This window comes from Rhinoraja longicauda, chromosome 8 (genome assembly GCF_053455715.1).
Source record: "Rhinoraja longicauda isolate Sanriku21f chromosome 8, sRhiLon1.1, whole genome shotgun sequence".
NCBI classification, from domain to species: domain Eukaryota; kingdom Metazoa; phylum Chordata; class Chondrichthyes; order Rajiformes; family Arhynchobatidae; genus Rhinoraja; species Rhinoraja longicauda.
The window spans coordinates 73204668-73230429 of NC_135960.1; the positions used below are offsets into that span (position 1 = coordinate 73204668).

General features: G+C 43.0%; 1 protein-coding gene across 1 annotated transcript in view; it reads left to right on the forward strand.

Annotated features, from left to right (window-relative positions):
* lcmt2 (leucine carboxyl methyltransferase 2) overlaps positions 1 to 25762 on the forward strand; it is a 55054-nt gene that overhangs the window by 16277 nt on the left and 13015 nt on the right. The window contains exons 3-12 of the mRNA XM_078404273.1: positions 309 to 390; positions 3281 to 3470; positions 4298 to 4448; positions 6814 to 7003; positions 10304 to 10411; positions 13129 to 13216; positions 16427 to 16681; positions 19922 to 20146; positions 22018 to 22115; positions 24789 to 24976. Of these exons, the coding sequence (XP_078260399.1) occupies positions 309 to 390; positions 3281 to 3470; positions 4298 to 4448; positions 6814 to 7003; positions 10304 to 10411; positions 13129 to 13216; positions 16427 to 16681; positions 19922 to 20146; positions 22018 to 22115; positions 24789 to 24976 (1575 nt within the window). The remainder of the gene's footprint in view (positions 1 to 308; positions 391 to 3280; positions 3471 to 4297; positions 4449 to 6813; positions 7004 to 10303; positions 10412 to 13128; positions 13217 to 16426; positions 16682 to 19921; positions 20147 to 22017; positions 22116 to 24788; positions 24977 to 25762) is intronic.

Consider the following 25762-nt stretch of genomic DNA (forward strand, 5'->3'; position numbering starts at 1 on the left):
TGCTTTAGGCAGCTAGTCTGGCAGTTTTGGTTCTGTATTTACTTAGCTGTTCAAATGAATTTGAGCTTGAGTGGAAGCATGGCATTTTGCTGCAAATTGACAAATTATAAAGAGAATAGCCTCTCTTGTTCCTGAAACCCAAAAGCATAAAGGTTATAGCAAGAAGGAGGCTGTGCTCTCCACTGCGTCCTTGTCAGCTAAATCACAGGAGTTTAACAGGTAAATTGTATTTCAGAAGAGATTATATGTATTGGAATGGGTTTAGATGTTTCATAAAAATAAATGGAAATATTATTTTCCTTATTAAGTGGCTACTACGTGAGGGCAAAGGCAGTGGATTATAGTCTGCGTTGTTTCTTACAACACACAGAAGGTCACCCCCAGCGACAAGTGAGTACTTTGGGTATTTTACTTTGTTCATTTTATTCATGAAAATAATTTATTAAAGTGTTATTAAACATATTTAGTTTTGCATCACAAAATATATTTATCTGAATGACACAAAAGTGGATGGTATTGTGGACAGTGAAGATGGGTGTCAAAAATTGCAGCAGGATCTTGATCAGTTGGGCAGGTGGACTGAGGAATGGTTGATGGAATTTAACACAAAAAAATGTGAGGCGTTGCATTTTGGGAGCACTAACATGGGCAGAATCTATACAGGGCTCTGGGGAGTGTTGTAATACAGGGGGATCTAGGAGCACAGGTACATCGTTTGTTGAAAGTGGCATCACAGGTAGACAGGGTGGTCAAAAAGACTTTTGGCACATTGGCCTTCATCAGTCAGAGCATTGAGTATAGACTTTAGGAGGTCATGTTGCAGTTGTAGGCCACATTTGGAGTATTGTGTTTTGGGCACCACATTATAGGAACGATGTTGTAAAACTGGAAAGGGTGCAGAGTAGAATTACGAGGATGTTACTAGGACTCGAGGGCCCGAGCTGTAGGGAGGGGTTGAGCAGGCTAGGACTTTATTCCTTAGAGCACAGGAGGATGAGGGGTGATCTTATAGAGGTGTACAAAATCATGAGAGGAATAGACCGGGTAAACGCACAACAGTCTTTTGCCCATAGTATGGGAATCGAGAACCGGAGGACATAGGTTTAAAGTGAGGGGGGAAATATTTAATAGGAACCTGAGGGGTAACTTTTTCACACAATGGGTGGTGTGTATATGGAAGGAGCTGCAGGAGGAAGTAGTTGAGGCTGGGACTATCACATTGTTTAAGAAGGCACATTTAAGACAGGTACATGGATAGGGCAGGTTTAGAGAGATATGGGCCAAATGTAGAAGGTGGGACTAGTGTAGAAGGGACATGTTGGCCAGGGTGGGAATGTTGGGCCAAAGTTACAGTTTCACGCTGTAAGACTGACTCTATGAGGCGGATAGCAGGTGAACTTTGAGTTATGTTCTCCTCACACTGTAAGGTACTGGTTAACCTTCTTTGTTCCTGTGAAGAAATAACTGTTTTTCTGCTTCGTAGCTCACTCAGACAGACCATCTGGGAGATGAGGAAAAACTTCACCCAGAGAGATGTGAATTTGTGGAATTCTCTGCCTCAGAAGGCAGTGGAGACCGATTCACTGGATGCATTCAGAAGAGAGTTAGATAGAGCTCTTCGGGCTAGCGGAATCAAGGGATATGGGGAGAAGGCAGGAACGGGCTACTGATTGTGGATGATCAGCCATCATCACATTGAATGGTGGTGCTGGCTTGAAGGGCCGAATGGCCTCCTCCTGTAACTGGGAGCTACATACAGCGGAGCCACAAACACAAATCTGCACTTTATTACAGTGAATAGTGTTTTGCCACCTCGGAGAATCAAGGGCAAGGTAGCAGCTTGCTGATTAAATTACCAGGCGTGTAATTCAGGCACCCAAATTCATATTCCACTGTGGTTGCTGCGGAAATTAAAAATTCAGTTAATAGCATGTACCGTAAAATTATGACCATAAAGCTACCTAATTGTTGTAAAAGCCCATCTGGCTCAGTTATGTCCTTCAACGGAGAAAACCTGCCCTGTCTGGCATTTTTGTGACTCCAGACTCACCAATGTGATTGTCTCATAAAACTCTCTGAAATGGTCTTATCAACTGCACAGATCAATTCACAATTTGGGATGAGCATTACATGCTGTCCTGAGTGATGAATGCCCATATCACTGAAAATGAATAAAGTAAGATGTGTTTTTGTGTAGGAAGAGATTAGAGAGTTCTAACTTCACTGTTGAGCAGATTTACACGCAGCAAGAGTTTTGTTTTTGACCGTGGTTTGACTCAGTGTGACTAGGTGTGTTTTTCATTTTTAGTTTTTGAGGTACAGCGCGGAAACAGGCCCTTTCGGCCCACCGGGTCCGCGCCGACCAGCGATCCTCGCACATTAACACTTCCTATACCCACCAGGGACAATTTTTACATTTACCAAGCCAATTAACCTACATACCTGTACGTCTTTGGAGTGTGGGAGGAAACCGAAGATCTCGGAGAAAACCCACGGGGAGAACGTACAAATTCCGTACAGACAGCACCCGTAGTCAGGATGGAACCCGGGTCTCCGGCGCTGCATTGGCTGTAAGGCAGCATCTCTACAATACAATACAATACAATACAATATATCTTTATTGTCATTGTACAGGGGTACAACGAGATTGGGAATGCGCCTCTCATACGATGCAATAATTTAATTAGCTAGTCAGTATTAATTATTAATTTAAACAACCCAACGAGACAAATTGTAACAGTTTTACCACTGCCCCACCGTGCCTCTCGTTTCATTTAAACGAGAAACTATTCAAGAAGGTGGACACAAAATGTTGGAGTAACTCATAACTCAGTGGGACAGGCAGCATCTCTGGAGAGAAGAAATCGGCGATGTTTCGGGTTGAGACCCTTCTTCAGACTACTCAAGGGAAAGGGAAACAAGAGATGTAGACGATGATGTAGAGAGATATGGAACAAATGAATGAAAGATATGCAAAAAAGTAACGATGATAAAGGAAACAGGCCATTGTTGGCTGTGTGCTAACAACATGTTTTTATTTTATGTTTAATCAGTCACTTGCACAATCTTCATTTCAAGATATCCTAAATATTCTATAATGTGTTATCCACATATATCTTCAGGTACAAGCATGTGGTGCGAATTAATTATTTTTAAATGAGTAAATGTGTAAGCAAACATTGAGAAAATGTATGCTTAAATCAACATTATAATCATGTGAAGATTTGAGTTGTGACAGTGACCAAAATGAGTACATTAGAGGTTGGTATGTGTTCCGTAGATCCTCTCACTTGGAGCTGGCTTTGATTCCTTGTACTTCCGGCTAAAGGCAAGTGGGCAGCTGAAAAATGTGATTATGTATGAGGTGGATTATCCAGACGTCGTTCAACGCAAAGCCATGCTGATTAAAAACAAGCAGGAGCTTGTAGAGCTTGTCGGCTGCACTGATGAAAAGGAGCCTGCCCAAATGGGTATGATTGATTTTCAAATACATACTTCATTGAAAATGCTTGCTGATTTTGGCGCGGCGTTTGACAGTGATACAATGGGCAAGTGATTTAAGGCCTTCTTGCTAAACAAGTTTATAGTCAGTACAATACAATAACTCTGCTATGTTTATTTGAAAAGCAAGAGTGCTTTGGGAGGAGCTTATTTCATATTTTCATCTATCAAATTTATTGGCATAGAGTCATAGAGTGATACAGTGTGGAAACAGGCCCTTCGGCCCAACTCGCCCAACTCGCCCACACCGGCCAACAATGTCCAAGCTACCCTAGTCCCACTTCCCTGCGCTTGGTCCATAACCCACCAAACCTTCCTATCCATGTACCTGTCCAACTGTTTCTTAAATGATGGGATAGTCCCAGCCTCAACTACCTCCTCTGGCAGCTTATTCCATAAACCCACCACCCTCTGTGTGAAAACGTTACCCCTCAGATTCCTATTAAATCTTTTCCCGTTCACCTTGAACCTATGTCCTCTGGTCCTTGACCCTAATCTGGGTAAAAGACTCTGTGCATCTACCCGATCTATTCCTCTCATGAGTTGCAGAAAAGGTTAAAATGTATAATAGAATTGACAAAATATATCTGCATAATGAAAGTTCATTTTGTCTTTTGTGTATAATGGATCGTGAATATTTTGCAGTGGAAGCAATAAAACTGAATCATAAAAGTAGAACAATCCACATTAAATGGCATATTACAAAAAGTACTTTGTTTTCTTAATGCATTTGGTTAAATGTCTAATTGTGGTTTGATGGTCTTTTTATAATTGTATTTCACGTTTGGATTTGCAGGTCGTCTATGTGGTGTAGACTACAAGTTGCTAGGTATTGATCTAACTGAAATAGAGAGGTTAGATGACACACTGATGGAGATTGGCCTAAACCCTGCTTGCCCAACTTTACTGCTGTCAGAGGTTGTGCTGACCTACATGAAAAATGAAAGGTAACCACCATGAATTTCTAAGTTTATTTCAGGGACTTGTAAACGACCAGCAGCACAGTAGCATAGCGGTAGAGCTGCTACCTTACCGCGCCAGAGACCCGGGTTCGATTCTGACTGCGGGCGCTGTCTGTACAAAGTTTGTACGTTCTCCCCGTGATCTGCGTGGGTTTTCTCCGGGATCTCCGGTTTTCTCCCACACTCCCAAGACGTACAGGTTTGTAGATTAATTGGCTTGGTATCAATGTAAATTGTCCCTAGTGTGTATAGAATAGTGTAAGTGTGCGGGGATTGCTGGTTGGTGGGCCGAAGGGGCTGTTTCCGCGCTGTATCCCTAAACTAAACTAAACTAAAGACCTGAAGAAGGTTCTCGACCGGAAACATCACCCATTCCTTCTCTCCAGAGATGGTGCCTGACCCGCTGAGTTACTCCAGGATTTTGTGGCTACCTTAAACTAAAGACCATGCAGCTACGTTCAAAAAGAGTAACAGCAAAAGTGTTTCTCATTATAAAACTATGCTAACGGACAAATAAACTAAGAGCGATCCATGATAACATATTATTCAAAATAGGTGGGAAAATTATATGTCCAATTTTCAAGCATTTTAATTGAGTTGATAACAAATTTATCAAAAATCAAATTCGGCCATTTGTTGAAGTCAGTGCTCATTGTTTGCTTCAGTTTATGTATTCTGGATAATTGGAGCATTTTGGGGAAAATGCAGTGGCATATATAGATAAAAACACAGTAAAGGAATAGTTTTGATATTTCAGGAGTTATAGCCTGCCACTTCCAATCGCAATTAAAGGGAATATTCCTGATTCCAGGCAGAAGAAACTATTCCAAGACAAGTAAAAACACAAGTCTCTACGTATAAAATTATATAAGTACTGGACAAGCCGGATACAGGAAAAATGTTCCCAACGTTGGGGGAGTCCAGAACCTGGGGCCACAGAATAAAGGGGAGACCATTTAAAACTGAGATGAGGAAAAACTTTTTCACCCAGAGAGTTGTGAATTTGTGGAATTCTCTGCCACAGAAGGCAGTGGAGGCCAATTCACTGGATGAATTTAAAAGAGTTAGATAGAGCTCTAGGGGCTAGCAGAATCAAGGGAGAGGGGGAGAAGGCAGGCACTGGTTACTGATTGTGGATGATCAGCCATGATCACAATGAATGGCTCCTGCACCTATTTTCTATGTTTCTATGTTTCTTCATTGTAAGGGTGTAATCTTTTGAATATATAATTGCTTTTAAAGCCCTTCTTCTTCTTCTTCTTCTTAAGCCCTTGGCTCCTCTAGGGTGCATAGGCCATTGACAAATGTCCTCCACCTCACTCAGTTGTTGGCGGTTCTTTTGAGATCTCCCCAGTTGAGCCACTGCCAGACATTTCTGCCTGGACACCTCTTCTCCAGCTGTTCCTGGGGCCACCTCTTTTCCTTTTTCCTTGGGGGTTCCATGTCAGGGCTTGCCGGGTGATGTTTGTGGCAGGTTTTCTGAGGGTGTGTCCAATCCAACTCCATTTTCTCTTTCGAATTTGTCAGTCAATGGGATCCTGGCTTGTTCTTTTCCACAGGTCCACATTGCTTACTTTGTCTCTCCTCCAGATGTTTAGTATTCTCCTGAGGCAGGTGTTAATGCAGGTAATGCCTCTAAAGCCCTGCAAATGTTCAATGTTTAAAATGAGCGTGAAAAGGAATTACACTTGCCAAATGTTGTTTATTGAAGAATGGTCTCGACCCGAAACATCACCCATTATTTATCTCCAGAGATGCTGCCTGACCCGCTGAGCTACTCCAGCATTTCATGTCTGCCTTTGTTGATTATTGCCACTGACACAGTCCACATTTTGCTCGGAGTGAAAGAAAACTATAAAGTATGTAGGAAGGACTGCAGATGCTGGTTTAAATCGGAGGTGGACACAAAATGTTGGAGTAACTCAGCGGGACAGGCAGCATCTCTGGAGAGAAGGAATGGGTGACGTTTCGGGTCGAGACCCTTCTTCAATAAACAACATTTGGCAAGTTTAATTCCATGTCATGCTCATTTTAAACATTGAACATTTGCATTTCAGCACCTTGTGTCTACCAAAGTATAAAGCATGTCATCCTACCATGCCTGAACACCTCTGGCAACAACCTAGGAGAGATCATTTGCAGTTGTTGAAAATCCTTGGCAATTTCAACGATGTCTTCTTAGCAATTCCATACCCTAACAGAGAGATATCAGATGATTGTGAATGGAGTGGTAATCTTTATTAATAATTAATCTGTTTTATTTTGTTTGAAGTGATGCTGTTTTCAGGAGACATTAAATAATGAGTCATAGCTTTTGGCTGCTTTCTGACAAAATTAAACTGTGATCTAGATCTTCGGCTGTCATCCGTTGGGCAGCGGGCCGGTTTTCGTCAGCAATGTTTGTTGTCTATGAACAGATACGTCCAAACGATCCCTTTGGTCAGGTTATGCAGCAACACTTTGTGCAATTGAACTCCACTCTGCACGCACTTGTTGAATTTCCAGGAAGGGAAGCGCAGCAGAAACGTTTTTTGAACGAGGTTAGTGGAGAATTGTGGACCTTCACTATATTCTCATAATGACGGAGTACGTGCGGCCCGGTGGCGCAGCGGTAGAGTTGCTGCCTTACAGTGCTTGCAGCGCCGGAGACCCGGGTTCCATCCCCACCACGGGTGCTGTCTGTACGGAGTTTGTACGTTCTCCCTGTGACCTGCGTGGGTTTTCTCCGCGATCTCCGTTTTCCTTCCCACACTCCAAAGACGTACAGGTTTGTAGGCTAATTGGCTTGGTGTAATGTGCAAATTGTCCCTCGTGTGTGTAGGATAGTGTTAATGTGCGGGGATCGCTGGTCAGCACGGACTCGGTGGGCCGAAGGGCCCGTTTCCGCGCCGTATCTCTAAACTACACTAAGTGCTCTAAAAGCAAATTCATTTAATTATGAATCTCTTTTATTTAATTTGGCTCAGGTGCAAAGTTTTTAATCTCAAACAGTTCAAACGAGTAGAAGAAGAATATAACAGTGTACATTTGAGCAGCATTTTGTGTTGAACGGCCTGTTCCATGTACACATAAACAGTCTGCTTCAGAAGTTCATGTACATCACAGAGGACATGAGCTAACCATAAAATGTCTCTACTACAAATCCACTGACTCCCACAGTTACCTTGACTACATCTCTTCCCATCCTGCCTCTTGCAAAGATGCCGTCCCTTGCTCTCAATTTCTCCATTTCTGCCGCATCTTCCAAGATGAGAATTTCGACTCCGCATCATCCAAAATGTCCTCTTTATTTGGTAAATGTAGTCTCACCTCTGCTGTTGTGGATGGATTCCTCACCTGTACCTCATCTGTGTCCTGCAATTCTGCTCACGCCCCCCCCTCCCCCCTCTCCTCAGGACAGAGTTCCCCGGTCCTCACCTTATACCCAGCAGTCTCCGCATCCAACACATCACTCTCCGACATTTCTGACAGCTTCAGCGTGATCCCACCACCTGTCACACCTTCCCATTCCCACCCCTTTCCTTCTTCCACAAAGACTGCTCCTTCCACAACTTGGTTCACTGGTACTTTCCCCTTTCACCAATGTTCGTGTAACACTTGTCCCCTGGCCTCCTCCTTCACCTCCATCCAGGGACTCCAGCAGCCCTTCCAGGTAAAACAGACATTCACATGCGCCCCTTCAAAGCTCATCTCCTGCTTTCGGTGCTTCTGATGTGGTTTCCTGTATATCGAGACCAACCGTAGACTAGGCGACCGTTTCGCCACACACTAGCGCTCGGTCAGCCAAGGCCCGCTGGATCACACGGTTGCTAACCATTTCAACTCTCCATTCCCATACTAATCTCTCTGTCCTGGGCTCCCATTGCCAGAATGAGGCCACATACAAATTAGAGGAACAGCACCTCACATTCCACTTGGGTAGCTTCCAATCCAGGGGTCTGAACATTGAATTCTCAAATTGTAAGTAGTACCCTTCTACTCCATCTCTCTTTGCTGTTGCCCACCACCAATCCAACTATCCTGTCCTATCTCCAACTATCCTGTCCTTCTTCTTTGTCCCCTTCCATCAGTATCCCTCCGTCTGCCTTTATGTTTCATTCCTATTCTCTCCTTATTTGATAGCCTCGTGTCTCTTCTTTATCTCGAGCCTTTGTCACCAACTCCCCCCAATACCTATTTCCACCTATCATTTGCTAGGTTTTGTCCCACCCCACCTCTCATTTCCTGCTTCCTCCATGCCTACTACAGTCAGTCTGAAGAAGGGTTCTGACCCAAAATGCCACCAGTCCATTCCCTGCGCAGATGCTGCCTGACCCGCTGAATTACTCTAGCATCTGCATTTCCTCGTGCCTCCATTGAACTACGACTCTGTTGATAGCAGATCATTTTTCACTGCAAACTCCCAAAACCAGTGATCAAAAATAGACAAGTAGCCTTACTTAGTGATATTCCAAGACAACTGGATAGGTTTCCTTGTGTTCTTCAGGTTAATGCCTTGGGATCTTTTGTGCCCATTTGCAAGACCGGTAAAGGCTCAATTTAATGCCTCATCCAAAACCCGGTGCTTCCATCAGTATTATTCTGGCTTCTCAGCCAATAATTTTGTGCTTGTGTTTAGTTTAGTTTAGTTTAGTTTAGAGATACAGCGCGGAAACAGGCCCTTCGGCCCACCGGATCCATGCCAATCAGCGATCCCCGCACATTAACACCGTCCTACACCCACTAGGGACAATTTTTACATTTACCAATGAACTTACAAACCTGTACGGCTTTGGAGTGTGGGAGGAAACCAGAGTGTGGGAGTGTCTTTGGAGTGTGGGAGGAAACCGGAGATCTCGGAGAAAGCCCACGCAGGTCACGGGGAGAACGTACAAACTCTGTACAGACAGCACCCTGGTCCGCTGCGCCACCGTGACCGTATCTGGAATGAAGCTTGAAATTATGATTTTCTGACACAAGGATGCGAACTGAGCCATGGGTAACACTTTGCCATACGAATCGAAGTTTGGATGTTTCTCATTTTCAGTCAATTTAATTTCATTGGATTGATCAGGAGATGTCGCTCCAAATGTAAACGAAAAAGAACATTTGAGTCTCAGCTAGTTTTAAATTCCTGAACTATTGGGAGCATTGGAAACACCAACAAATTGATACTTGTAATCCCAAGAATATTAAGGGTCAACCATACAGTGTTGAACTAGAGTCAGACACACCCCAAAAAGAGTAGGGATGCCAAGTGCCCTTCTCTGAAGGACATGTGAAGCATTTACACTTTCACAGTAATTCAGCCGCATTCTTGGTCTGCTTCATGGATCATTAAACATGATTCCTGGTGTGGGTTGCAAATTTTTTTCTTTAATTGAGCTCAATAGCTTGCCTTGTTGGGATTTAAATGTTGGTATTGCTAATCCAATACATAACATTGATTACTGTACCCATACGACTTGTATGTCTTGTTTAAAATAGTGGGCAGGAATAACGCAGTTGGGAAGCTTATTGAAAAAAATAATTAGCGAGAGGATTAATCGGTATGTTCGGCAAGCTTGATTGAGTTCTGGGCAAAGCGACAGAGAGGGTAAGGAGTTCATGTTTAAATGAGGTTTCAAATGGCATTTGATACCTCAAGGAGCACATGATCGAAGTTAGGAAAATTAAGTCCAAGGCTTTATAAATATAAAATTGTCAAAGGGACAGAAAGCAGAGAGATGTAGAGGTTTTTTTGTGTACTGTGTGCAATAAATTTCAATCTTCAGAATTTATGACTGTATTAATGTACAGAAGCAATCTGTTGCCAACGTGACAAATTGAATTGTCTGCAATTCTTTACATGATTCTTTTAGGGCTGGGAAGAATGCTTCTGTATTGACATGAATGAGTTTTATGCCAGATATATTCCAGAACAAGAGAGGCAAAGGATTGAAATGTTGGAACCTTTTGATGAACATGAGGTAACTGTGACACACCAATTAAATGTGTTATTTATCTGTCTGAGAACCAGAACTGAACTTTAACTTTCAAAATATATCATTCCAACCCATAATTTGCGAGAAAGATATTTGAAAATAACATTAGAGAAAGGCAGAGATTGTATAAACCAATTTAAAAGCAGCATTTCTGATTTTTCTTGAAGCGTTGCATGCAGAATATAGCTTCAATGGTAGTATTCTGGTGCTTGCTCCACCATTCAGTGTGATTATGGCTGACCTGTGAATCAACTCAGATGGTCGCCTTTTCCTCATTTCCCTTAATGTCTCACTTCATTCAAGCACACCAATGACTCGACTTCCTTAGAAGGCTTAGGAAGTTTGGCATGTCCCCTACAACTCTCACCAACTTCCACAGATGCACCATAGAAAGCATTTTATCAGAAGTTGACATCTGGAACAGCGGATACAATAGATGAGGTTGGAGGAGGTGCAGGTGAACCTCTGCCTCACTTGGAAAGACTGTTTGGGTCCTTGGATGGAGTCGAGGGGGGAGGTAAAGGGACAGGTGTTGCATCTCCTGCGGTTGCAGGGGAAAGTGCCTGGGGAGAGGGTGGTTTGGGTGGGAAGGGAAACTCCCCTTCCCATTCCCAGTCTGACCTTTCTGTCCTGGGCCTCCTCCAATGTCATAGTGAGGCCCAGCACAAATTGGAGGAACAGCACCTCATATTTCACTTGGGTAGTTTACACCCCAGCGGTATGAACATTGACTTCTCCCACTTCAGATAGTCCCTGCTTCCCCTCTCTATCCCCTCCCCCTTCCCAGTTCTCCCACTAGTCTTCCTGTCTCTGACTACATCCTATCTTTGTCCCGCCCACTCCCCTGACATCAGTCTGAAGAAACGTCACCCATTCCTTCTCTCCTGAGATGCTGCCTGACCTGCTGAGTTACTCCAGCATTTTGTGTCTACCTTGCATTTTATCAGGATGCATCTCAGCTTAGTTTGGGAACAGCTCCATCCAAGACCGCAAGAAATTGCAGCAAATTGTGGACGTGGCCAAGACCATCGCACAAACCAACCTCCCTTCCTTTGACTCAATTTTTTACCTCACGCTGCCTCGGCAAGGCCAGCAGCATATTCAAGGACGAGTCGCACCCTGGCCACTCCCTCTTCTCCTCTCTCCCATCAGGCAGAAGGTATAGAAGTGTTGAAATGCACACCTCCAGAATCAGGGACAGTTTCTTCCCAGCTGTTATCAGGCAACTGAATCATCCTACCACAACCAGAGAGCAGTGCTGAACCACTACCTACCTCTTTGGTGACCCTCGGACTATCCTTGATTGGACTTTGCTGGCTTTACCTTGCACTAATCGTTATTCCCTTATCATGTATCTATACACTGTAAATGGATCGATTGTAATCATGAATTGTCTTTCTGCTGACTGGATAGCACGCAACAAAAGCTTTTCACTGTACCTCAGTACACGTGACAATAAACTAAACTAATACATTCTTGAAAGACCTAACTAATTTTTAGTTCGTGTTTTCTCATCCCAGACTCTCCATCTATTTACCTTCCAGTCTTCTCTATTTTCCTTAAACCTCCAGTCAGATCAACCCTTAATATTCTAAAGTAAAGGGAAATAGCCTAATTTATACAATGTGCTCTTGTATTTTAAACTTTGGAGACTAATTAGCATGTTGATAAATCTTCGCTGTCATTTTCCCAACACAGAATATTCTTCTCAAAATGTGTTGCCCATAGTTGTTTGAACTACCCCTGGCCACGATATAATACAGCCGTAGCAAAGCTTCCACCTAGTGCTCTCTGACACTGCATTCCATTGTTAGGCATTGTATTTTTTCCTGTATGCATCTATGGCAATTAATGCTTTTTGCACATAAATCCATATTCTGTTTGAAGTGAGCTGGAGATATTTTATCACATTTCAAGTGAAATCTATATATTACTAAAACTCTCATCTTGTATTTTTGTGGGTTTGTGGATAGATTTGTTCTCGAAATACAGCCAAAACGGTACACGATAGCGCAACAATTTTAGGCCCACCCTACTCACCATTCCCCTGGTGGCTCAATAAATCAAGTTATGTTACTTTTAAAAAACAATTAACTTAATAAACTTTAATAAATGCACACCCCTCCCCCCCTCCCCCTCCCCAGGAGGACCGGCGCCTGTCTTTCCTCCCATGGTGCAACGCGGTGGCAGCATCAAACAAGATGGCCGCCGAGCTGCCGCTGCAGGAGAGGTTTTCACCCGACGGGTCCACGGCTCGCTGTGGCCGACGCGATGGACGCCCGGGGCCGATTTGAGTGGCTCCTTCTCCCCTTCCCTGTCCCCCCTTGCCCACCCGGCAACAGGTCCACGGATCGTCAGTTGGGGGAGGGTTGCAGGAGAGGTTGCCACACCCGCAGGAGAGATTTGGACCCAATGGGTCCACGCCCCTCTAGTTTAGACATAAAAATAAATACATGCTATTAAAATCCTGTTAAAAAAAACATTATGTTACTCTAACTGGTCAGTCATTAGTATTTATCTACATAAACCTAATAGTTGCTACAAACAATTGATCCCAGCATGGACATAATGGGGCTAATGGCCCATTAGTGTTATAAATGTCAATGATTTTACTGAATGCTGACTTAATAAATTAGACAATTGAAAGAATAGAAATGTTTCTTCTCTTTCACCAACGCCCAAAATGTGTACTTTTATTAAAGGAATGGCAGCTGAAGTGTTCTCACTATATAATCCTGTGCGCATCAAAAGGAGACTTGATAAAGTGTTTGCCATTTTCTCCCCATCCAGGTAAGGATGACAAAATTTGACGCGGTAATAAATTAAGAAGGGTGGTAATTTGTATGTGTTGGTTGTTGCCGATCCATATGAGCCACAGCTGTCATTTATAAAATATCTGCCAAGTCACCAGGAGTAGTCAAAGAACCCACTTTCTTTCATTGTAAATCCAATGTAACATAATACTCAGAATAATGCTAAGTTTTAAGGAAGAGCATTTAATCATCATCAACAATAGTGTATTAAGATTAAAAATGTGGAGGCTAAGTCATTGGGTATTTTGACACCAGAGATTGATAGATTCTTGATTATTAAGGATGTCAAATATTACAGGGAGAAGGCAGGAGAATGGGTTTGAGAGGGAAACATAGATCAGTGGTGATTGAATGGCAGAGTAGACTCAGTGGGCCGAATGGTCTAATTCTGCTCCTATAATTGAAATGAAAGAGATTCTTCCTCATCTCCATTCTAAAGGTACATCCTTTTATTCTGAGGCTGCGCCGCTAGTTCTATCGGTTCCAACTCGAAACCTCACCTAATTTGTTTCTCCAGAGATGCTGCATGACCCACTGAGTTACTCCAGCATTGTGTCTAGCACATTATTCCAAATGTGGCCTCATGACTGCCTGATTAAGCCTCAGCATTACATCCTTGCTTTTATATTCTAGTCCCCTCAAAATGAATGCTGGCATTGTATTTGTCTTCGTTACCGCCCACTCAACCTGTAAGTTCACCTTTTGGGAATCCTGCTCCCTTTGCACCTCCAATTTCTGAATCCTCTCCCCATTTAGAAAGTAGACTACACCTTTATTCCTTCTACCAAAGTGCATGACTGTACACGTTGCTGTGATGTGTTCCATTAGCAGCCTTTTTCCTCACTCTCCCAACATGCCCAAGTCTTTCTGCAGCCTCCCTGCTTCCTCAACATTACTTGCCCCTTCATCTGCTCCCCCACCTATCTTTGTATCATCCGCAAACTTGGCCACAAAGTCATCAACAGGCATGTGAATTTTCCGCGGATTTCCGTGTTTTTAAAATCCATTTTCCGTGCTTTTTGCATGATTTCCACGTTTTTCACTTTGCCAAAATCGCGTTTACTAACGGAGAAATCGGATCGAAAAAAAGAAAGAAAAAAAAGGAAAATAAACGATGTATAGCAGCGTTTCTCAACTGGGGTTCACCAAAACACTAGGGTTCCGCCAGAGGTCGCTAGGGGTTCCATGAGAAATAGCCACTAATCATTGAACTCCGGACAAAATTACAAAAGCCCACTTGAAATCCCCCTGCCCTGGAAGTCTCACCGAAAATGTGGCACCTAGGCTGGGCAAGGCAGCCGATCTCGACCTCATCGGGACTTCCACGGCCGATCGGTGGGTTGAATTTGCAACCTGCGGCCGGCGCTCTGGAACTCCAGCCCAGCTGGAGCCAGCACATCTATCCCCATAGCCGACTTCTTTGGCCGGTTGGATAAACCAGCAAAGCTCTGGAACCAAGAGTGCCAGAAAATCAGTGGTGGAACTGTTTTAATAAATATTAAATCTAAGTGCAAGATTATATAACTAAATTAATAAAAATAATAAAAATGTTATTAGTGTACAGTGACATATTGACATTATTTTGTAGTGTCCGTTTTTACTTTGACTTGCACCAAAAGAGGATTGAAACTGGTAATTTTGTGTGTAAATTTTCAAAAACGTTCCAATTTATTTACCCCCACTGTACACCTCGCGCAAGCGCTCGGCTCCTTTCCTCTTTTTTTTAACCTCACTCACATGACTGCCTCAATTCCCTCATCCAGATCATTAACATATAACGTGAAAATTGGCGGACCCAATAATGACCACTGCAGAACTCCATTAGTCAGCGGCAGCCAACCAGTAAAGCCCCCCTTTATTCCCACTCTTTGCATTCTGCCAGTCATCCAATCTTCTATCCATGCGAGTACCTTGCCTCTAATACCATGGTTAAAGTGATTTAAAAAGTAAGATGCCAAAAACACAATAAAAAATAAGGTGTAGGAAAATAACTGCAGATGCTGGTACAAATCGAAGGTATCACAAAATGCTGGAGTAACTCAGCAGGTCAGGCAGCATCTTGGAGAGAAGGAATGGGTGACGATTCGGTTCGAGACCCTTCTTCAGACTGACTCTAGTGTTTTGGGGAACCCCGGTTGAGAAACGCTGTTATACATCGTTTATCTTTCTTTTTTTTCTTTCTTTTTTTTCTTTCTTTTTTTCGATCTGATTTCTCCGTTGGTAAACGCGATTTTGGCAAAGTGATAAACGTGGAAATCATGCAAAAAGCGCGGAAGATGGGTTTTAAAACGCGGATCAGTCTGAAGAAGGGTCTCGACCCGAAACGTCACCCATTCCTTCTCTCCAAGATGCTGCCTGACCCGCTGAGTTACTCCAGCATTTTGTGATACCATTAAAAAAAAGCATCAACTTGAATCATTCAAATCTTACAATTTAGACCTTTAGGTTCCTATAGTCTGACCGAATAATCTGTTCTTCAGTAAGAATATGGCTGTCGGAACCTAGTGGTCGAGAGGAATGTAGTGGCCAATAGGTGCAAGTTGTAAGAATGTAATCACTGAAAATACCATGTTAATGGATTAGTTGTTGACATTGGCAGGAATTGAACCTGGCAAAGGCAACACCTTCATTAATAGCATGATACCTGTGCATCTGATGCAAAATTCATTATTTGTTTTCGGAATTATGTTCAGTAAAATATATTAATCTGCCATGTAAGATAGACACAAAGTACTGGAGTAACTCAGCAGGTCAGGCAGCATCTCTGGACAGAAGGAATGGGTGATGTTTCAGGTCGAGACCCTTCTTCAGACTTCTCTGGGTAGAAGGAATGGGTCCTGAAGAAGGGTCTTGACCCGAAACATCACACATTCCTTCTATCCAGAGATGCTGCCCGTTCCGCTGAGTTACTCCAGTATTTTGTGTCTATCTTCGGTGTAAACCAGCATCTGCAGTTCATTCCTACACATTTAATCTGCCGTGTTCATGTCTGAACAAACCTATGTAATTATGTTCACAGAAATGCATTCCCAGCAGCCTGGAGTCATATTTTAAAGTTGTTGAAAGATTTAACTTAGTGCATACCTGTTTGAGACAGCAATGTGTCGTGGAATTGCTTTATTTTTGAGCATTGGTTAAATATGGCTTGCTTTTTCAGTCTGCCTACACGTTCTCGTTTTCTATGCAGACTACGGCATCAACAAACTAGATGCTCTTGATCCATTGCGACTTTCTGCCTCTCTCTGTGAGACAGAAACAGAAAGTGCTCATCTCAGGAGATTTGCCCATCGCTCTGCACTGGTTGCACCACATACAATTGTTACCACCGGAGGATTTGGCAGTAGCGCCGGTCAGCATGGACGTTTAAGGGACATATCACTGCTGGTCAAAACCGGACCCCTTTGGAAATCCAGCTCCTTTAAGGATAAAGATCATTTATTGAGTAAGTTTAAAAGTAGTAAATTTTTTACAAATATATTAATGTTAACTTTTGAATTATTGCTGCACATGGCACAATGACAGCTTAAACTGCTGGAAGAAATAATGTTTTCCCAATGCACACTCTGCTTGGCATTAACGGTCTGCTGTTACATTATCAGAAAAGTAGCAAGAACCATCAAACGGCAGTAGTTTTTTCATTGTTTCCCCTTTTCATTTGAAAGTATTTGTTGGCTCAACTTCACAGATGTCTGCAAAACTAGGATAGCTTGTTCTTAATCTGCGAGCTCGGGCAATGGATCCCAGAAGCTATTCACTTTTGGAACCATTGGAGCCAAATTTCTTTCATGACCTTTCCTGGTGCCGTCACATCTGCTCATCAGGCTAAAGTTGTTGGACAGTGATCAGAAGAAGCAGTCACTACTATTTTTCCACATTGTACTCAAGCTTATGAGATCCCAAGTATGAGCTTGGCGTTGCAATGGATCATTAAAAAAAAAGCATTCCCAAAAGCTTGTATGGCATGGTGGCGCAGCGGTAGAGTTGCTGCCTTACAGCGAATGCAGCGCCGGAGACCCGGGTTCCATCCTGACTACGGGTGCTGTCTGTACGGAGTTTGTACGTTCTCCCCTTGACCTGCGTGGGTTTTCTCTGAGATCTTCGGTTTCCTCCCACACTCCAAAGACGTACAGGTTTGTAGGTAAATTGGCTTGGTAAATGTAAAAATTGGCCCTCGTGGGCATAGGATGGTGTTAATATGTGGTATAAGAAAATAACTGCAGATGCTGGTACAAATCGAAGGTATTTATTCACAAAATGCTGGAGTAACTCAGCAGGTCAGGCAGCATCTCGGGAGAGAAGGAATGGGTGACGTTTCGGGTCGAGACCCTTCTTCAGACTGAGTTACTCCAGCATTTTGTGAATAAATACCTTCAACTAGTATTGTACAATGAGTGACTCCCCTCCAGACACTCAAAGTCCTTTCCATCATCTGCAAAGCTAAAGCCAGGAGCCTGGTATAAAACTCTCCACTTGAACACGGTTCCAACTACTTCCATATAGCTTGGCCATATAGCCTGCTTGATTGAGACCTCTTCATTAGGGGTGCCAACTTTCGCACTCCCTAATAAGGGGCAAGGGCCCCATGTGACCTCACCCAACCAGCGGCCACGTGCTCCCGCTCCATCAATAGTGGCCACCTGGGCCGGGAGGAAGGTTGCTACGCAACCTCCGTTAGGTGGCGCCCGGACCTCCGGGCCTATACTATCCGGGCCTACAGTGTCCGGGCCTACAGCATCCCCTCTGGCCTAATAAGGGACAAGTGCGGTCCCGTACGGGACAAACCAATTTAGCCCAACATACGGGATGTCCCAGCTAATACAGGACAGTTGGCAACACTACTCTTCATCCAGCTTAAATATTCTAACCATCCCTTGTGCACAATGGGAATAGTTTGTGCCATCTACAAATTGCTCTGTAGTTACTCCCCCAGGCTACTCTCAGATAGCTGCAACCAAACTTGCAACATTACCACTAAGAGCGAGGGCAATAAGTCGATTTGAAAACTTCCACCTGCAAGTAACCCCGAGTCAGACACTATCCTGATTTGAAAATGTATCACAGGTCCTTCATCCTTGCTAGGTCTAATTCCTGGAACTCCCCGTTTAACAGTATTGTGAAAGTACCCTTAGCAGAAGAACTGCAGTGGTTCAAGAAGGCACCACATCACCACCTTGTGAAGGCCAATTAGTAAGAAACAATGGATGGAATTAATGCCCATATCCTAAAAATGATTTTTTTTAAATTATGGTGTAAATTCTTAAGCATATGCTGATAAACGGTAGATGTTGATTACTTTTTGCTACTGTATATTTATACCATAATCTCTAATGCTCATATGTACATATGTGTTTCTACCTCTGGCTTCCCAATGGGACAGCTAATTTATCCTGATAACAACTAAGCTGTTAACAGGATAAACTTCTCTTTTTAGTCTCTGTTCTGCTCATTTTGTGATTTCAGCGTTTTTGGTTCTTCAGTAAATTAAAATCATAAAATTGCCTTTGCTGGAAATCTGAAATAAAAACAGAAAATTCTGGACGCACTCAGTAAGTCAGGTAACATCTGTAGAAAGGGAAATAGACTTGAAGCACTGTCTGTTTCTCTTTCCACAGATGCTGCCTGATTTGCTGAATGTTTCCAATAATTTTGTTATTAATCTGGTTCTTCAGTTGGCTGTGCAGTTTGAACAGGTCACTTGTATGTGGAAGGTAGAGACAAAATGCTGGAGTAACTCAGCGGGACAGGCAGCATCTCTGGAGAGAAGGAATGGGTGGCGAGACCCTTCTTCAGACCAATATGTAGATATTGTTGAAGAGCTCAGTTAGGTTTGGCTGCATTGCCCCCTGCTGTTAAAGTGGTGGATAACTCGTCGAACAAATTGTTGCTATCTATTTAGTCAATGAACTTCACTGATTAAAGCAGTCAAAGCCGTCAGCAGCTGACGTGGTGGATAAGAAGAAAAAAGGTCTTGCTCATGAGACAAGTTCAGTCCTTGTTTCTCTTGTCTTCGCTTTCTGTTTCCACTATATTTTTACTTACTACTCTTTAAAATCAAAAGATAATTAAAATACTTTCAAAATAATTAAGAGAGATGGAGACAAAAGGAAACACAGATGCTGGAATCTGGAACAAAACACACAAAGTGCTAATGGAACTCAGCAGGTCAGGCAGCATCTGTGGAGGGAATGGACAGGTGACGTTTTAGGTCAGAACCCTTCAGACAGGTTATGTCGAGTTTATTCACATATGCTTACGTATGGTGAGGTTGAGGGTCAATGAGAAACTTGCTTGCAGCAGGATCTCAGCCATATAGACTCAGACAACATCACAAAAATACAATTATATGGATTAGATTATTACACATACATTCTACATAGCAGTGAAAAGAAAATGTCTACAAAAATACACAATTGGAAACCAAGTCCATGGTAGTGCAAATTTCAGGGAAAACTATCTGGAAACAATGTTAAGCTGCAACAAGTAAGAATTTCATGGTTTAGTTGGAACATATGACAATTAAACACTCTTGACTCATGAATGCAAATTCAGTAAAGTTTACTCAAATCTGCCAGTTTTTTGGACATGTTTGTTTTATTTGGCTTGATAGATTAATTAAATGTTCCTTTGACCTGTAATTGCTCCTGTTTGTGAATCAAACGTCATTGTTGTTGTTGCCTTTCAGCTGAGAGAATGTTTCCCAGCCTGACTGCCCTGAGTGACAGTCGCTGCATGGTCATTGGTGGCCGCATGTCTCCACTGACGCCAGTCACAAGTGTTGTCTGTTTGAAATGGGACGCAGGCACCGGTGGCATCTCCAGTGCCAGCTTGTCATTGAAGGCCATCGAATGTAGAGGCACCATGCCACCAGCACGCTGGCGACACACAGCCACAGAAGTGACGCACAGAGGTAAAAGTAACAGACCAGAAGAAATCACGTTCACAGAAGTGGCCGTTAATTACAAAACAACCAGACAAAACTGAAAGCTTTCTTATCTGGTTCTTGTTTCTGATCTGGTTCATTTAGTGTTATAAATGCTCACTGACAAAGGGAAAGCAAAAGAAGGAAATCAGCTGCTTTGATTGAATTAATCTCAGTCCCTCCCCCACCCTAGTTCTCCACCTAGTTTCACTGTCCTCCTGATTAATTTTACTGACTGTATGCCTCGTTGTCACCTTCCCCTCGGCCAACAAGGAGGGTATGGGGAGAAGGCAGGAACGGGATACTGATTGAGAATGATCAGCCATGGTCACATTGAATGGCGGTGCTGGCTCGAAGGGCCGAATGGCCTCCTCCTGCACCTATTGTCTATTGAACATTTCCTTGATCATCGTTTACTTTGATCTGTCCTTTTCACACCTTGCATGCTCTTTTTACCCTTCCATATCTCTAGTCTCCCTCTCCCCTGGCTCCCAGTCTGAGGAAGGGTCTCGACCTGAAACGTCACCCATTCCTTCTCTCCAGAGATGCTGCCTGTCCCGCTGAGTTACTCCAGCATTTTGTGTCTATCTTTGGTGTAAACCAGCATCTGCAGTTCTTTCCTACACATAATTAAAATCCCTAATTGATTAACGTAAATATTAAGATATTGTCGAAGAGGATCAATGTTAACATTATTTGAAATGGAAAGTTAATTACAGAGCTATAAAAGAAGATTCGCTCAAACTTTCAGAAAGATTGTTGCATCAAGAAAACACCTGAACCCTCAGATTAGTTTTTATTGGAAAATACTTTATAAATATCAGCGTTTTTTTTAGTGTGCTCAGAGTATCAGAAGCTGCTTTCCAGCCAATGGGATAGAAACATAGACAATAGGTGCAGGAGTAGGCCATTCAGCCCTTCGAGCTAGCTCCGCCATTCAATGTGATCATGGCTGAACATCCACAATCAGCACCCGTTCCTGCCTTCTACCCATACTCCTTGATTCTGCTATCCCTAAGAGCTCGATCTAACTCTCTTTTGAAAGCATCCAGTGAATCGGCCTCCACTGCCTTCTGAGGCAGAGAATTCCACAAATTCACAACACTCAAAAATGAGTGAAACAGATTTTCCTCATCCCAGTTCTAAATGGCCTACCCCTTATTCTTACACTGTTGTTTTGAAAGTGTGACTGTTAGCATGTAGGAAACATAGCACCCAGTTTGCACACTGCAATTTCCCACCAAAATCAAATTGAAAATGATGACATAATCCATTTGTTTGAGGTTTGGCTTGAGAAATAAACAGTAGCCAGAATATCAGGATGGCCTCTGCTAAATTTGAAATAGTACCTTGCGATCGTTAATGTCTGCTTGGGAACACAATCCAAAATTCTGAATTCTGAACAATCCAAGATGTCTTGAGCAAAACACAAAGTGCTGCAGGAACTCAGCAGGTCAGGCAACATCTGGGGAGGGAATAGTCAGGCAATATTTCCACTTGAGACTGTCTGTAGAAGGTTCCCCATCCAAATGTATTTTGCTCTAATGGTGATTATTTAGTTTCAGGGTCAATTGGGGTTTAGTTGGGGTTGTGTAATTTGCTTATTTTATTGCTCTTATCGTTGGACTGTGGGTGACGAAATCTCGTCCAAAAGACTTGTTTTTTGGATGACAAATACAGATATCCTGAATCCTGGACAGGATTCAGGTTGACTGAGGGTCAGCAAGACTTGAGGGTTTACTGTTACCAAATACCTCCAGATTCTATTTTCATCATTTTTAATATAAACTCAGAAAATAATAGATCTAATGAATATTTGTAATCTCTAACTCAAGGTCAACATGATTATTTTTTTAAAGATCAGAAGTATCTGTTCATTTATGGTGGTCGCTCTCCCAAGGAGATGGCACTGGGTGACTGGCATTTCCTCAATCTGCAAGATTATATCTGGACAGATGTAAGTTCAGAAATCAAAACCAATACTCAGCATTGCACTGAGTTTATGTGAACAGAATAATGAACAGATGAAATTAAGGAAAGGGGCAGGAATAGCATTTTGAACACAACTTGAATCATCTCCAAACACTCTGGTAATATCATTACTTCAAAGTCTAAAATGTGATTTTATTCCTTCATCTTTTTAATTGTTTTAAAGAAAAAACAAATTACAGTCACCAGTTCTAAGTTTCAGCAGACAGAGCCAAGTGGGTGAGGGGGAAGAGATGGAGCTGGGAGACAGAGGCAGGTGAATGGATGGGTCCAGTAAGTGAGAGGGAATGGTGATGGTGGCGAGAGCAAATTAGGTGCTAAGCAGGAACACAAAGGTTACCAGTTTTGCAATCTGATGAACACGGAAGGTGATGATAGGAACTAGTGATGGGCAGATGGAATCAGAACCCGATGCGAGGTGGGAAGACGGTGGGAAATTTGTTGGTAGGAGAGATATTATCATAAAATCAGACATCATTGAAACCATCAACTTGCCCATGCCCAAGATGCTCATTCCACGCTATGATGCCCATACAGTCATGGGAAGATGGATGAAACCAGGAGGGGGAGGAGACGAAGAGAAGTAACTTGGTGCTGGAGTAGTCGTATAGCAAATGGGACACAAATAGGAGGACTGCAGAAGGGGGGGGGGGGGGTATTGAAACACACTAGTAGTGAAGATCACCTAGAACTGGGAAAGTTAATTCTCATACTGAATGCCCAGGCAGACTATGAAGTGCTGTTCCTCTAGTTTCCACGGTGCCTCACTCTGGCAGTGAGGAATTTGTGCCTGAAGTAGTGGCTTGGAACAAATAGGGAATCAAATTATTGAAATTTCAGGAACTGTTCAGGAAGATTAAAGCAGGAAGTGAGTTTAATGAGGAAATTAGGGCTGTCTTAAAAGAAGTAGAAAGTATTTCTATAAATATATTTATTTTACACATGTGAAAAGGATCCAGAATCTCAATCTCCTGTGACCAAGATCGGAGAAAAATGTAAAGTCAAGTTGCCTTTGTATTCACATAAGAGTGATTCTTAAGTTGAATTTCAATGGTTCAATGCTCCAATGGTCCTTTATTGTCACATGTACCGAGGTACAATGAAATTTGATTTACCATACAGTCGTACCAATAAAGCAACAAGATACAAAACTACATAAAGATTAGACATAAACAGCCACCACAGCGGTGTGTAACAATCCCCAGGGCACAGCCATCAGGTCAATGTCCGGGCCACACACACGCTCCTTCACCGTGATGTGACCAGAGTTGTACCGACCGCTGTCACTGTCTGCAGTCCCTGTCCGCCCGAACAGTCAGAAAGACATCCACACTCGCACCAGACTCCGGGATGTTCTCACGGAGCCACGTCCCCGCAAACACTGAGATCACCGCACTCACGGCACTCTCTCCGAGCCCTCACCACGCAGGCAGCACGGCCATCTTGTTTTTCAGCGAGCGCAGGCAGCACGGCCATCTTGTTTTTTTCAGCGACCTCACATTCCTCACTGTGATGGAAGGCAAATAACTTTTACCTTCTTCCACCTTTTTTCCCCGCGGTCGGGGCGATCGAACCATCCGCAGATGGGGCGATCGAGCCGCCCACGAATGGGGCAATCGAAGCTCCTGCGGTTGGAGCTCCCGAAGTCAATCCTTAACAAAGGGACCGCCAGCTCCACGATGTTAGACCGCAGTGCAGACGGAGACACGATACGGAGAAAGTCGCAGTTCCGTCGAGGGAAGAGATGAAAAAAGTTTCCACCAACATAATACAACACCCCCCACATAATACAACACTAAAGTTACACAAAAACGTACAAATAACACAGACTAAAAACAACAAAAGAAGAAAGGGACGAGACAGGCTGTTGGCGGGGCTGCCATGTACGGTGCCACCCGGTGGGGGAAGGGTGGACAGAAGTTTGAGAAGTTGAAATAAATGTAAATGGAAGATAGACAGGCTGAAGTCAAACTAAACTGGACTTGCACAGTTTGCCAATTCTCCTTGTGACCTTGTGTTCTTTCCTCCCACCTCCCAAAGATATGTGGGTTTGCAGTTTAAATGGCCTCTGTAAATCTAGTGGGTAGTGAGCAATAGAATCTAGGGAGTTGTAGAGAATGTGGGGGAAAGTAAAACAATATATGATTAGTGTAAATGGGTGTGTGATGGTTGGTATCTACTCAGTGGGCTGAAGGGCTTGTTTCCGCAATGTGTCTGTAATTCTCAACAAGGCAGTTGGTTGCAATAGACTTTAGACAAGATTACTCGTGAGGTGGCTAATTAAATAGTTAGCTGTCTGACAATATGTTGGGCATTTGGAAATAGGAAGTCCTTTGTGATTAGTAAGTTGTTAATGTATAGATTGATGTTTAAATGGAAACATGGGATAACCAGAATAGTGGAGGCTAGAATGTCTAATTACTTTTGTGGGTGAAGTATTATAAGGCAGCCTTGGAGAGAGTAATGAAATATCTAGATTGGTGTATTTTGCTAAATCGTTTACAAGTGTTCTCTATTGGAATGTAAGAACTCCCCAGAAGAAAAAGTTAGTTTGAAATCAGTTACTGTTCAAAATCATAAAAGTAAATCTGCCATCCGGCTAACCTATAACATAATGCATAATGCTCTTTGTGCTTTGCAGGTTCCAGTGGAGGGGTCCCCTCCAGAAAGTCGGCATTCCCACTGTGCTTGTGCATGGAAGGATGGTGTTCTGATTAGTGGAGGATTGGGATCAGCACAGATCCCTTTGGGATCCATTTGCCATCTTAGACCAACTTCATCTGGTTTTGTTTGGGAAAGAATAGAAATGATTTCCCCCATCATTCCACGGTAAGGATAAAAATCCTTTCAATAGAAAAAGAATCATTGGCATCTTCTCTCTATCTCATCCCTTTGCCTGTATCCTCAGTACATAGTGGATTGCTCCATTAAAAACCATTACTTATAAAAGCAGCACCACTGGAGAACAAGGATAGGTGGCGTTCCGGGTCAGGACCCTTCAGACTGAGTGTGGTGGAGAGGGAGTACGACAAAGCCTGGTGGGCTGTAGGTGAATACAGGTGAAGGGGTTTTGATAGGCAGATGGTTATAGGTCAAAGATGAAAAGACAAAAGAATGAGATAAGGATAGGCAGGAATTTCTGGGCATAATCCAGAAGATGCAGGATCATATCATTCCAAAAAGGAAGAAAGATTCTGAAGGGAGTCAGAGGCAACTGTGGCTGACAAGAAGTTAGGGATGGAATAAAACTAAAAGAAAAGATGTATGACACAGCAAAGAGTAGCCGGACGCCAGAGGATTGGGAAACTTTCATGGAACAACAGAAGGTAACCAAACGGGCAATACGGGCTGAAAAGATGAAGTACGAGGGGAAGCTGGCTAAGAATATAAAGAAGGACAGTAAAAAGCTTCTTTAGATATGTTAAGACAAAAAGAGTAGCAAAGTCAAATGTGGGTCCCTTGAAGGCAGACACGGGTGAAATTATAATGGGTAACAAGGAAATGGCAGAAGAGTTGTACTTCGGATCTGTCTTCACCAAGGAAGACACAAACAATCTCCCAGATGTACTGGAGGACAGAGGATCTAGGGGGATAGAGGAACTGAAATAAATTTTC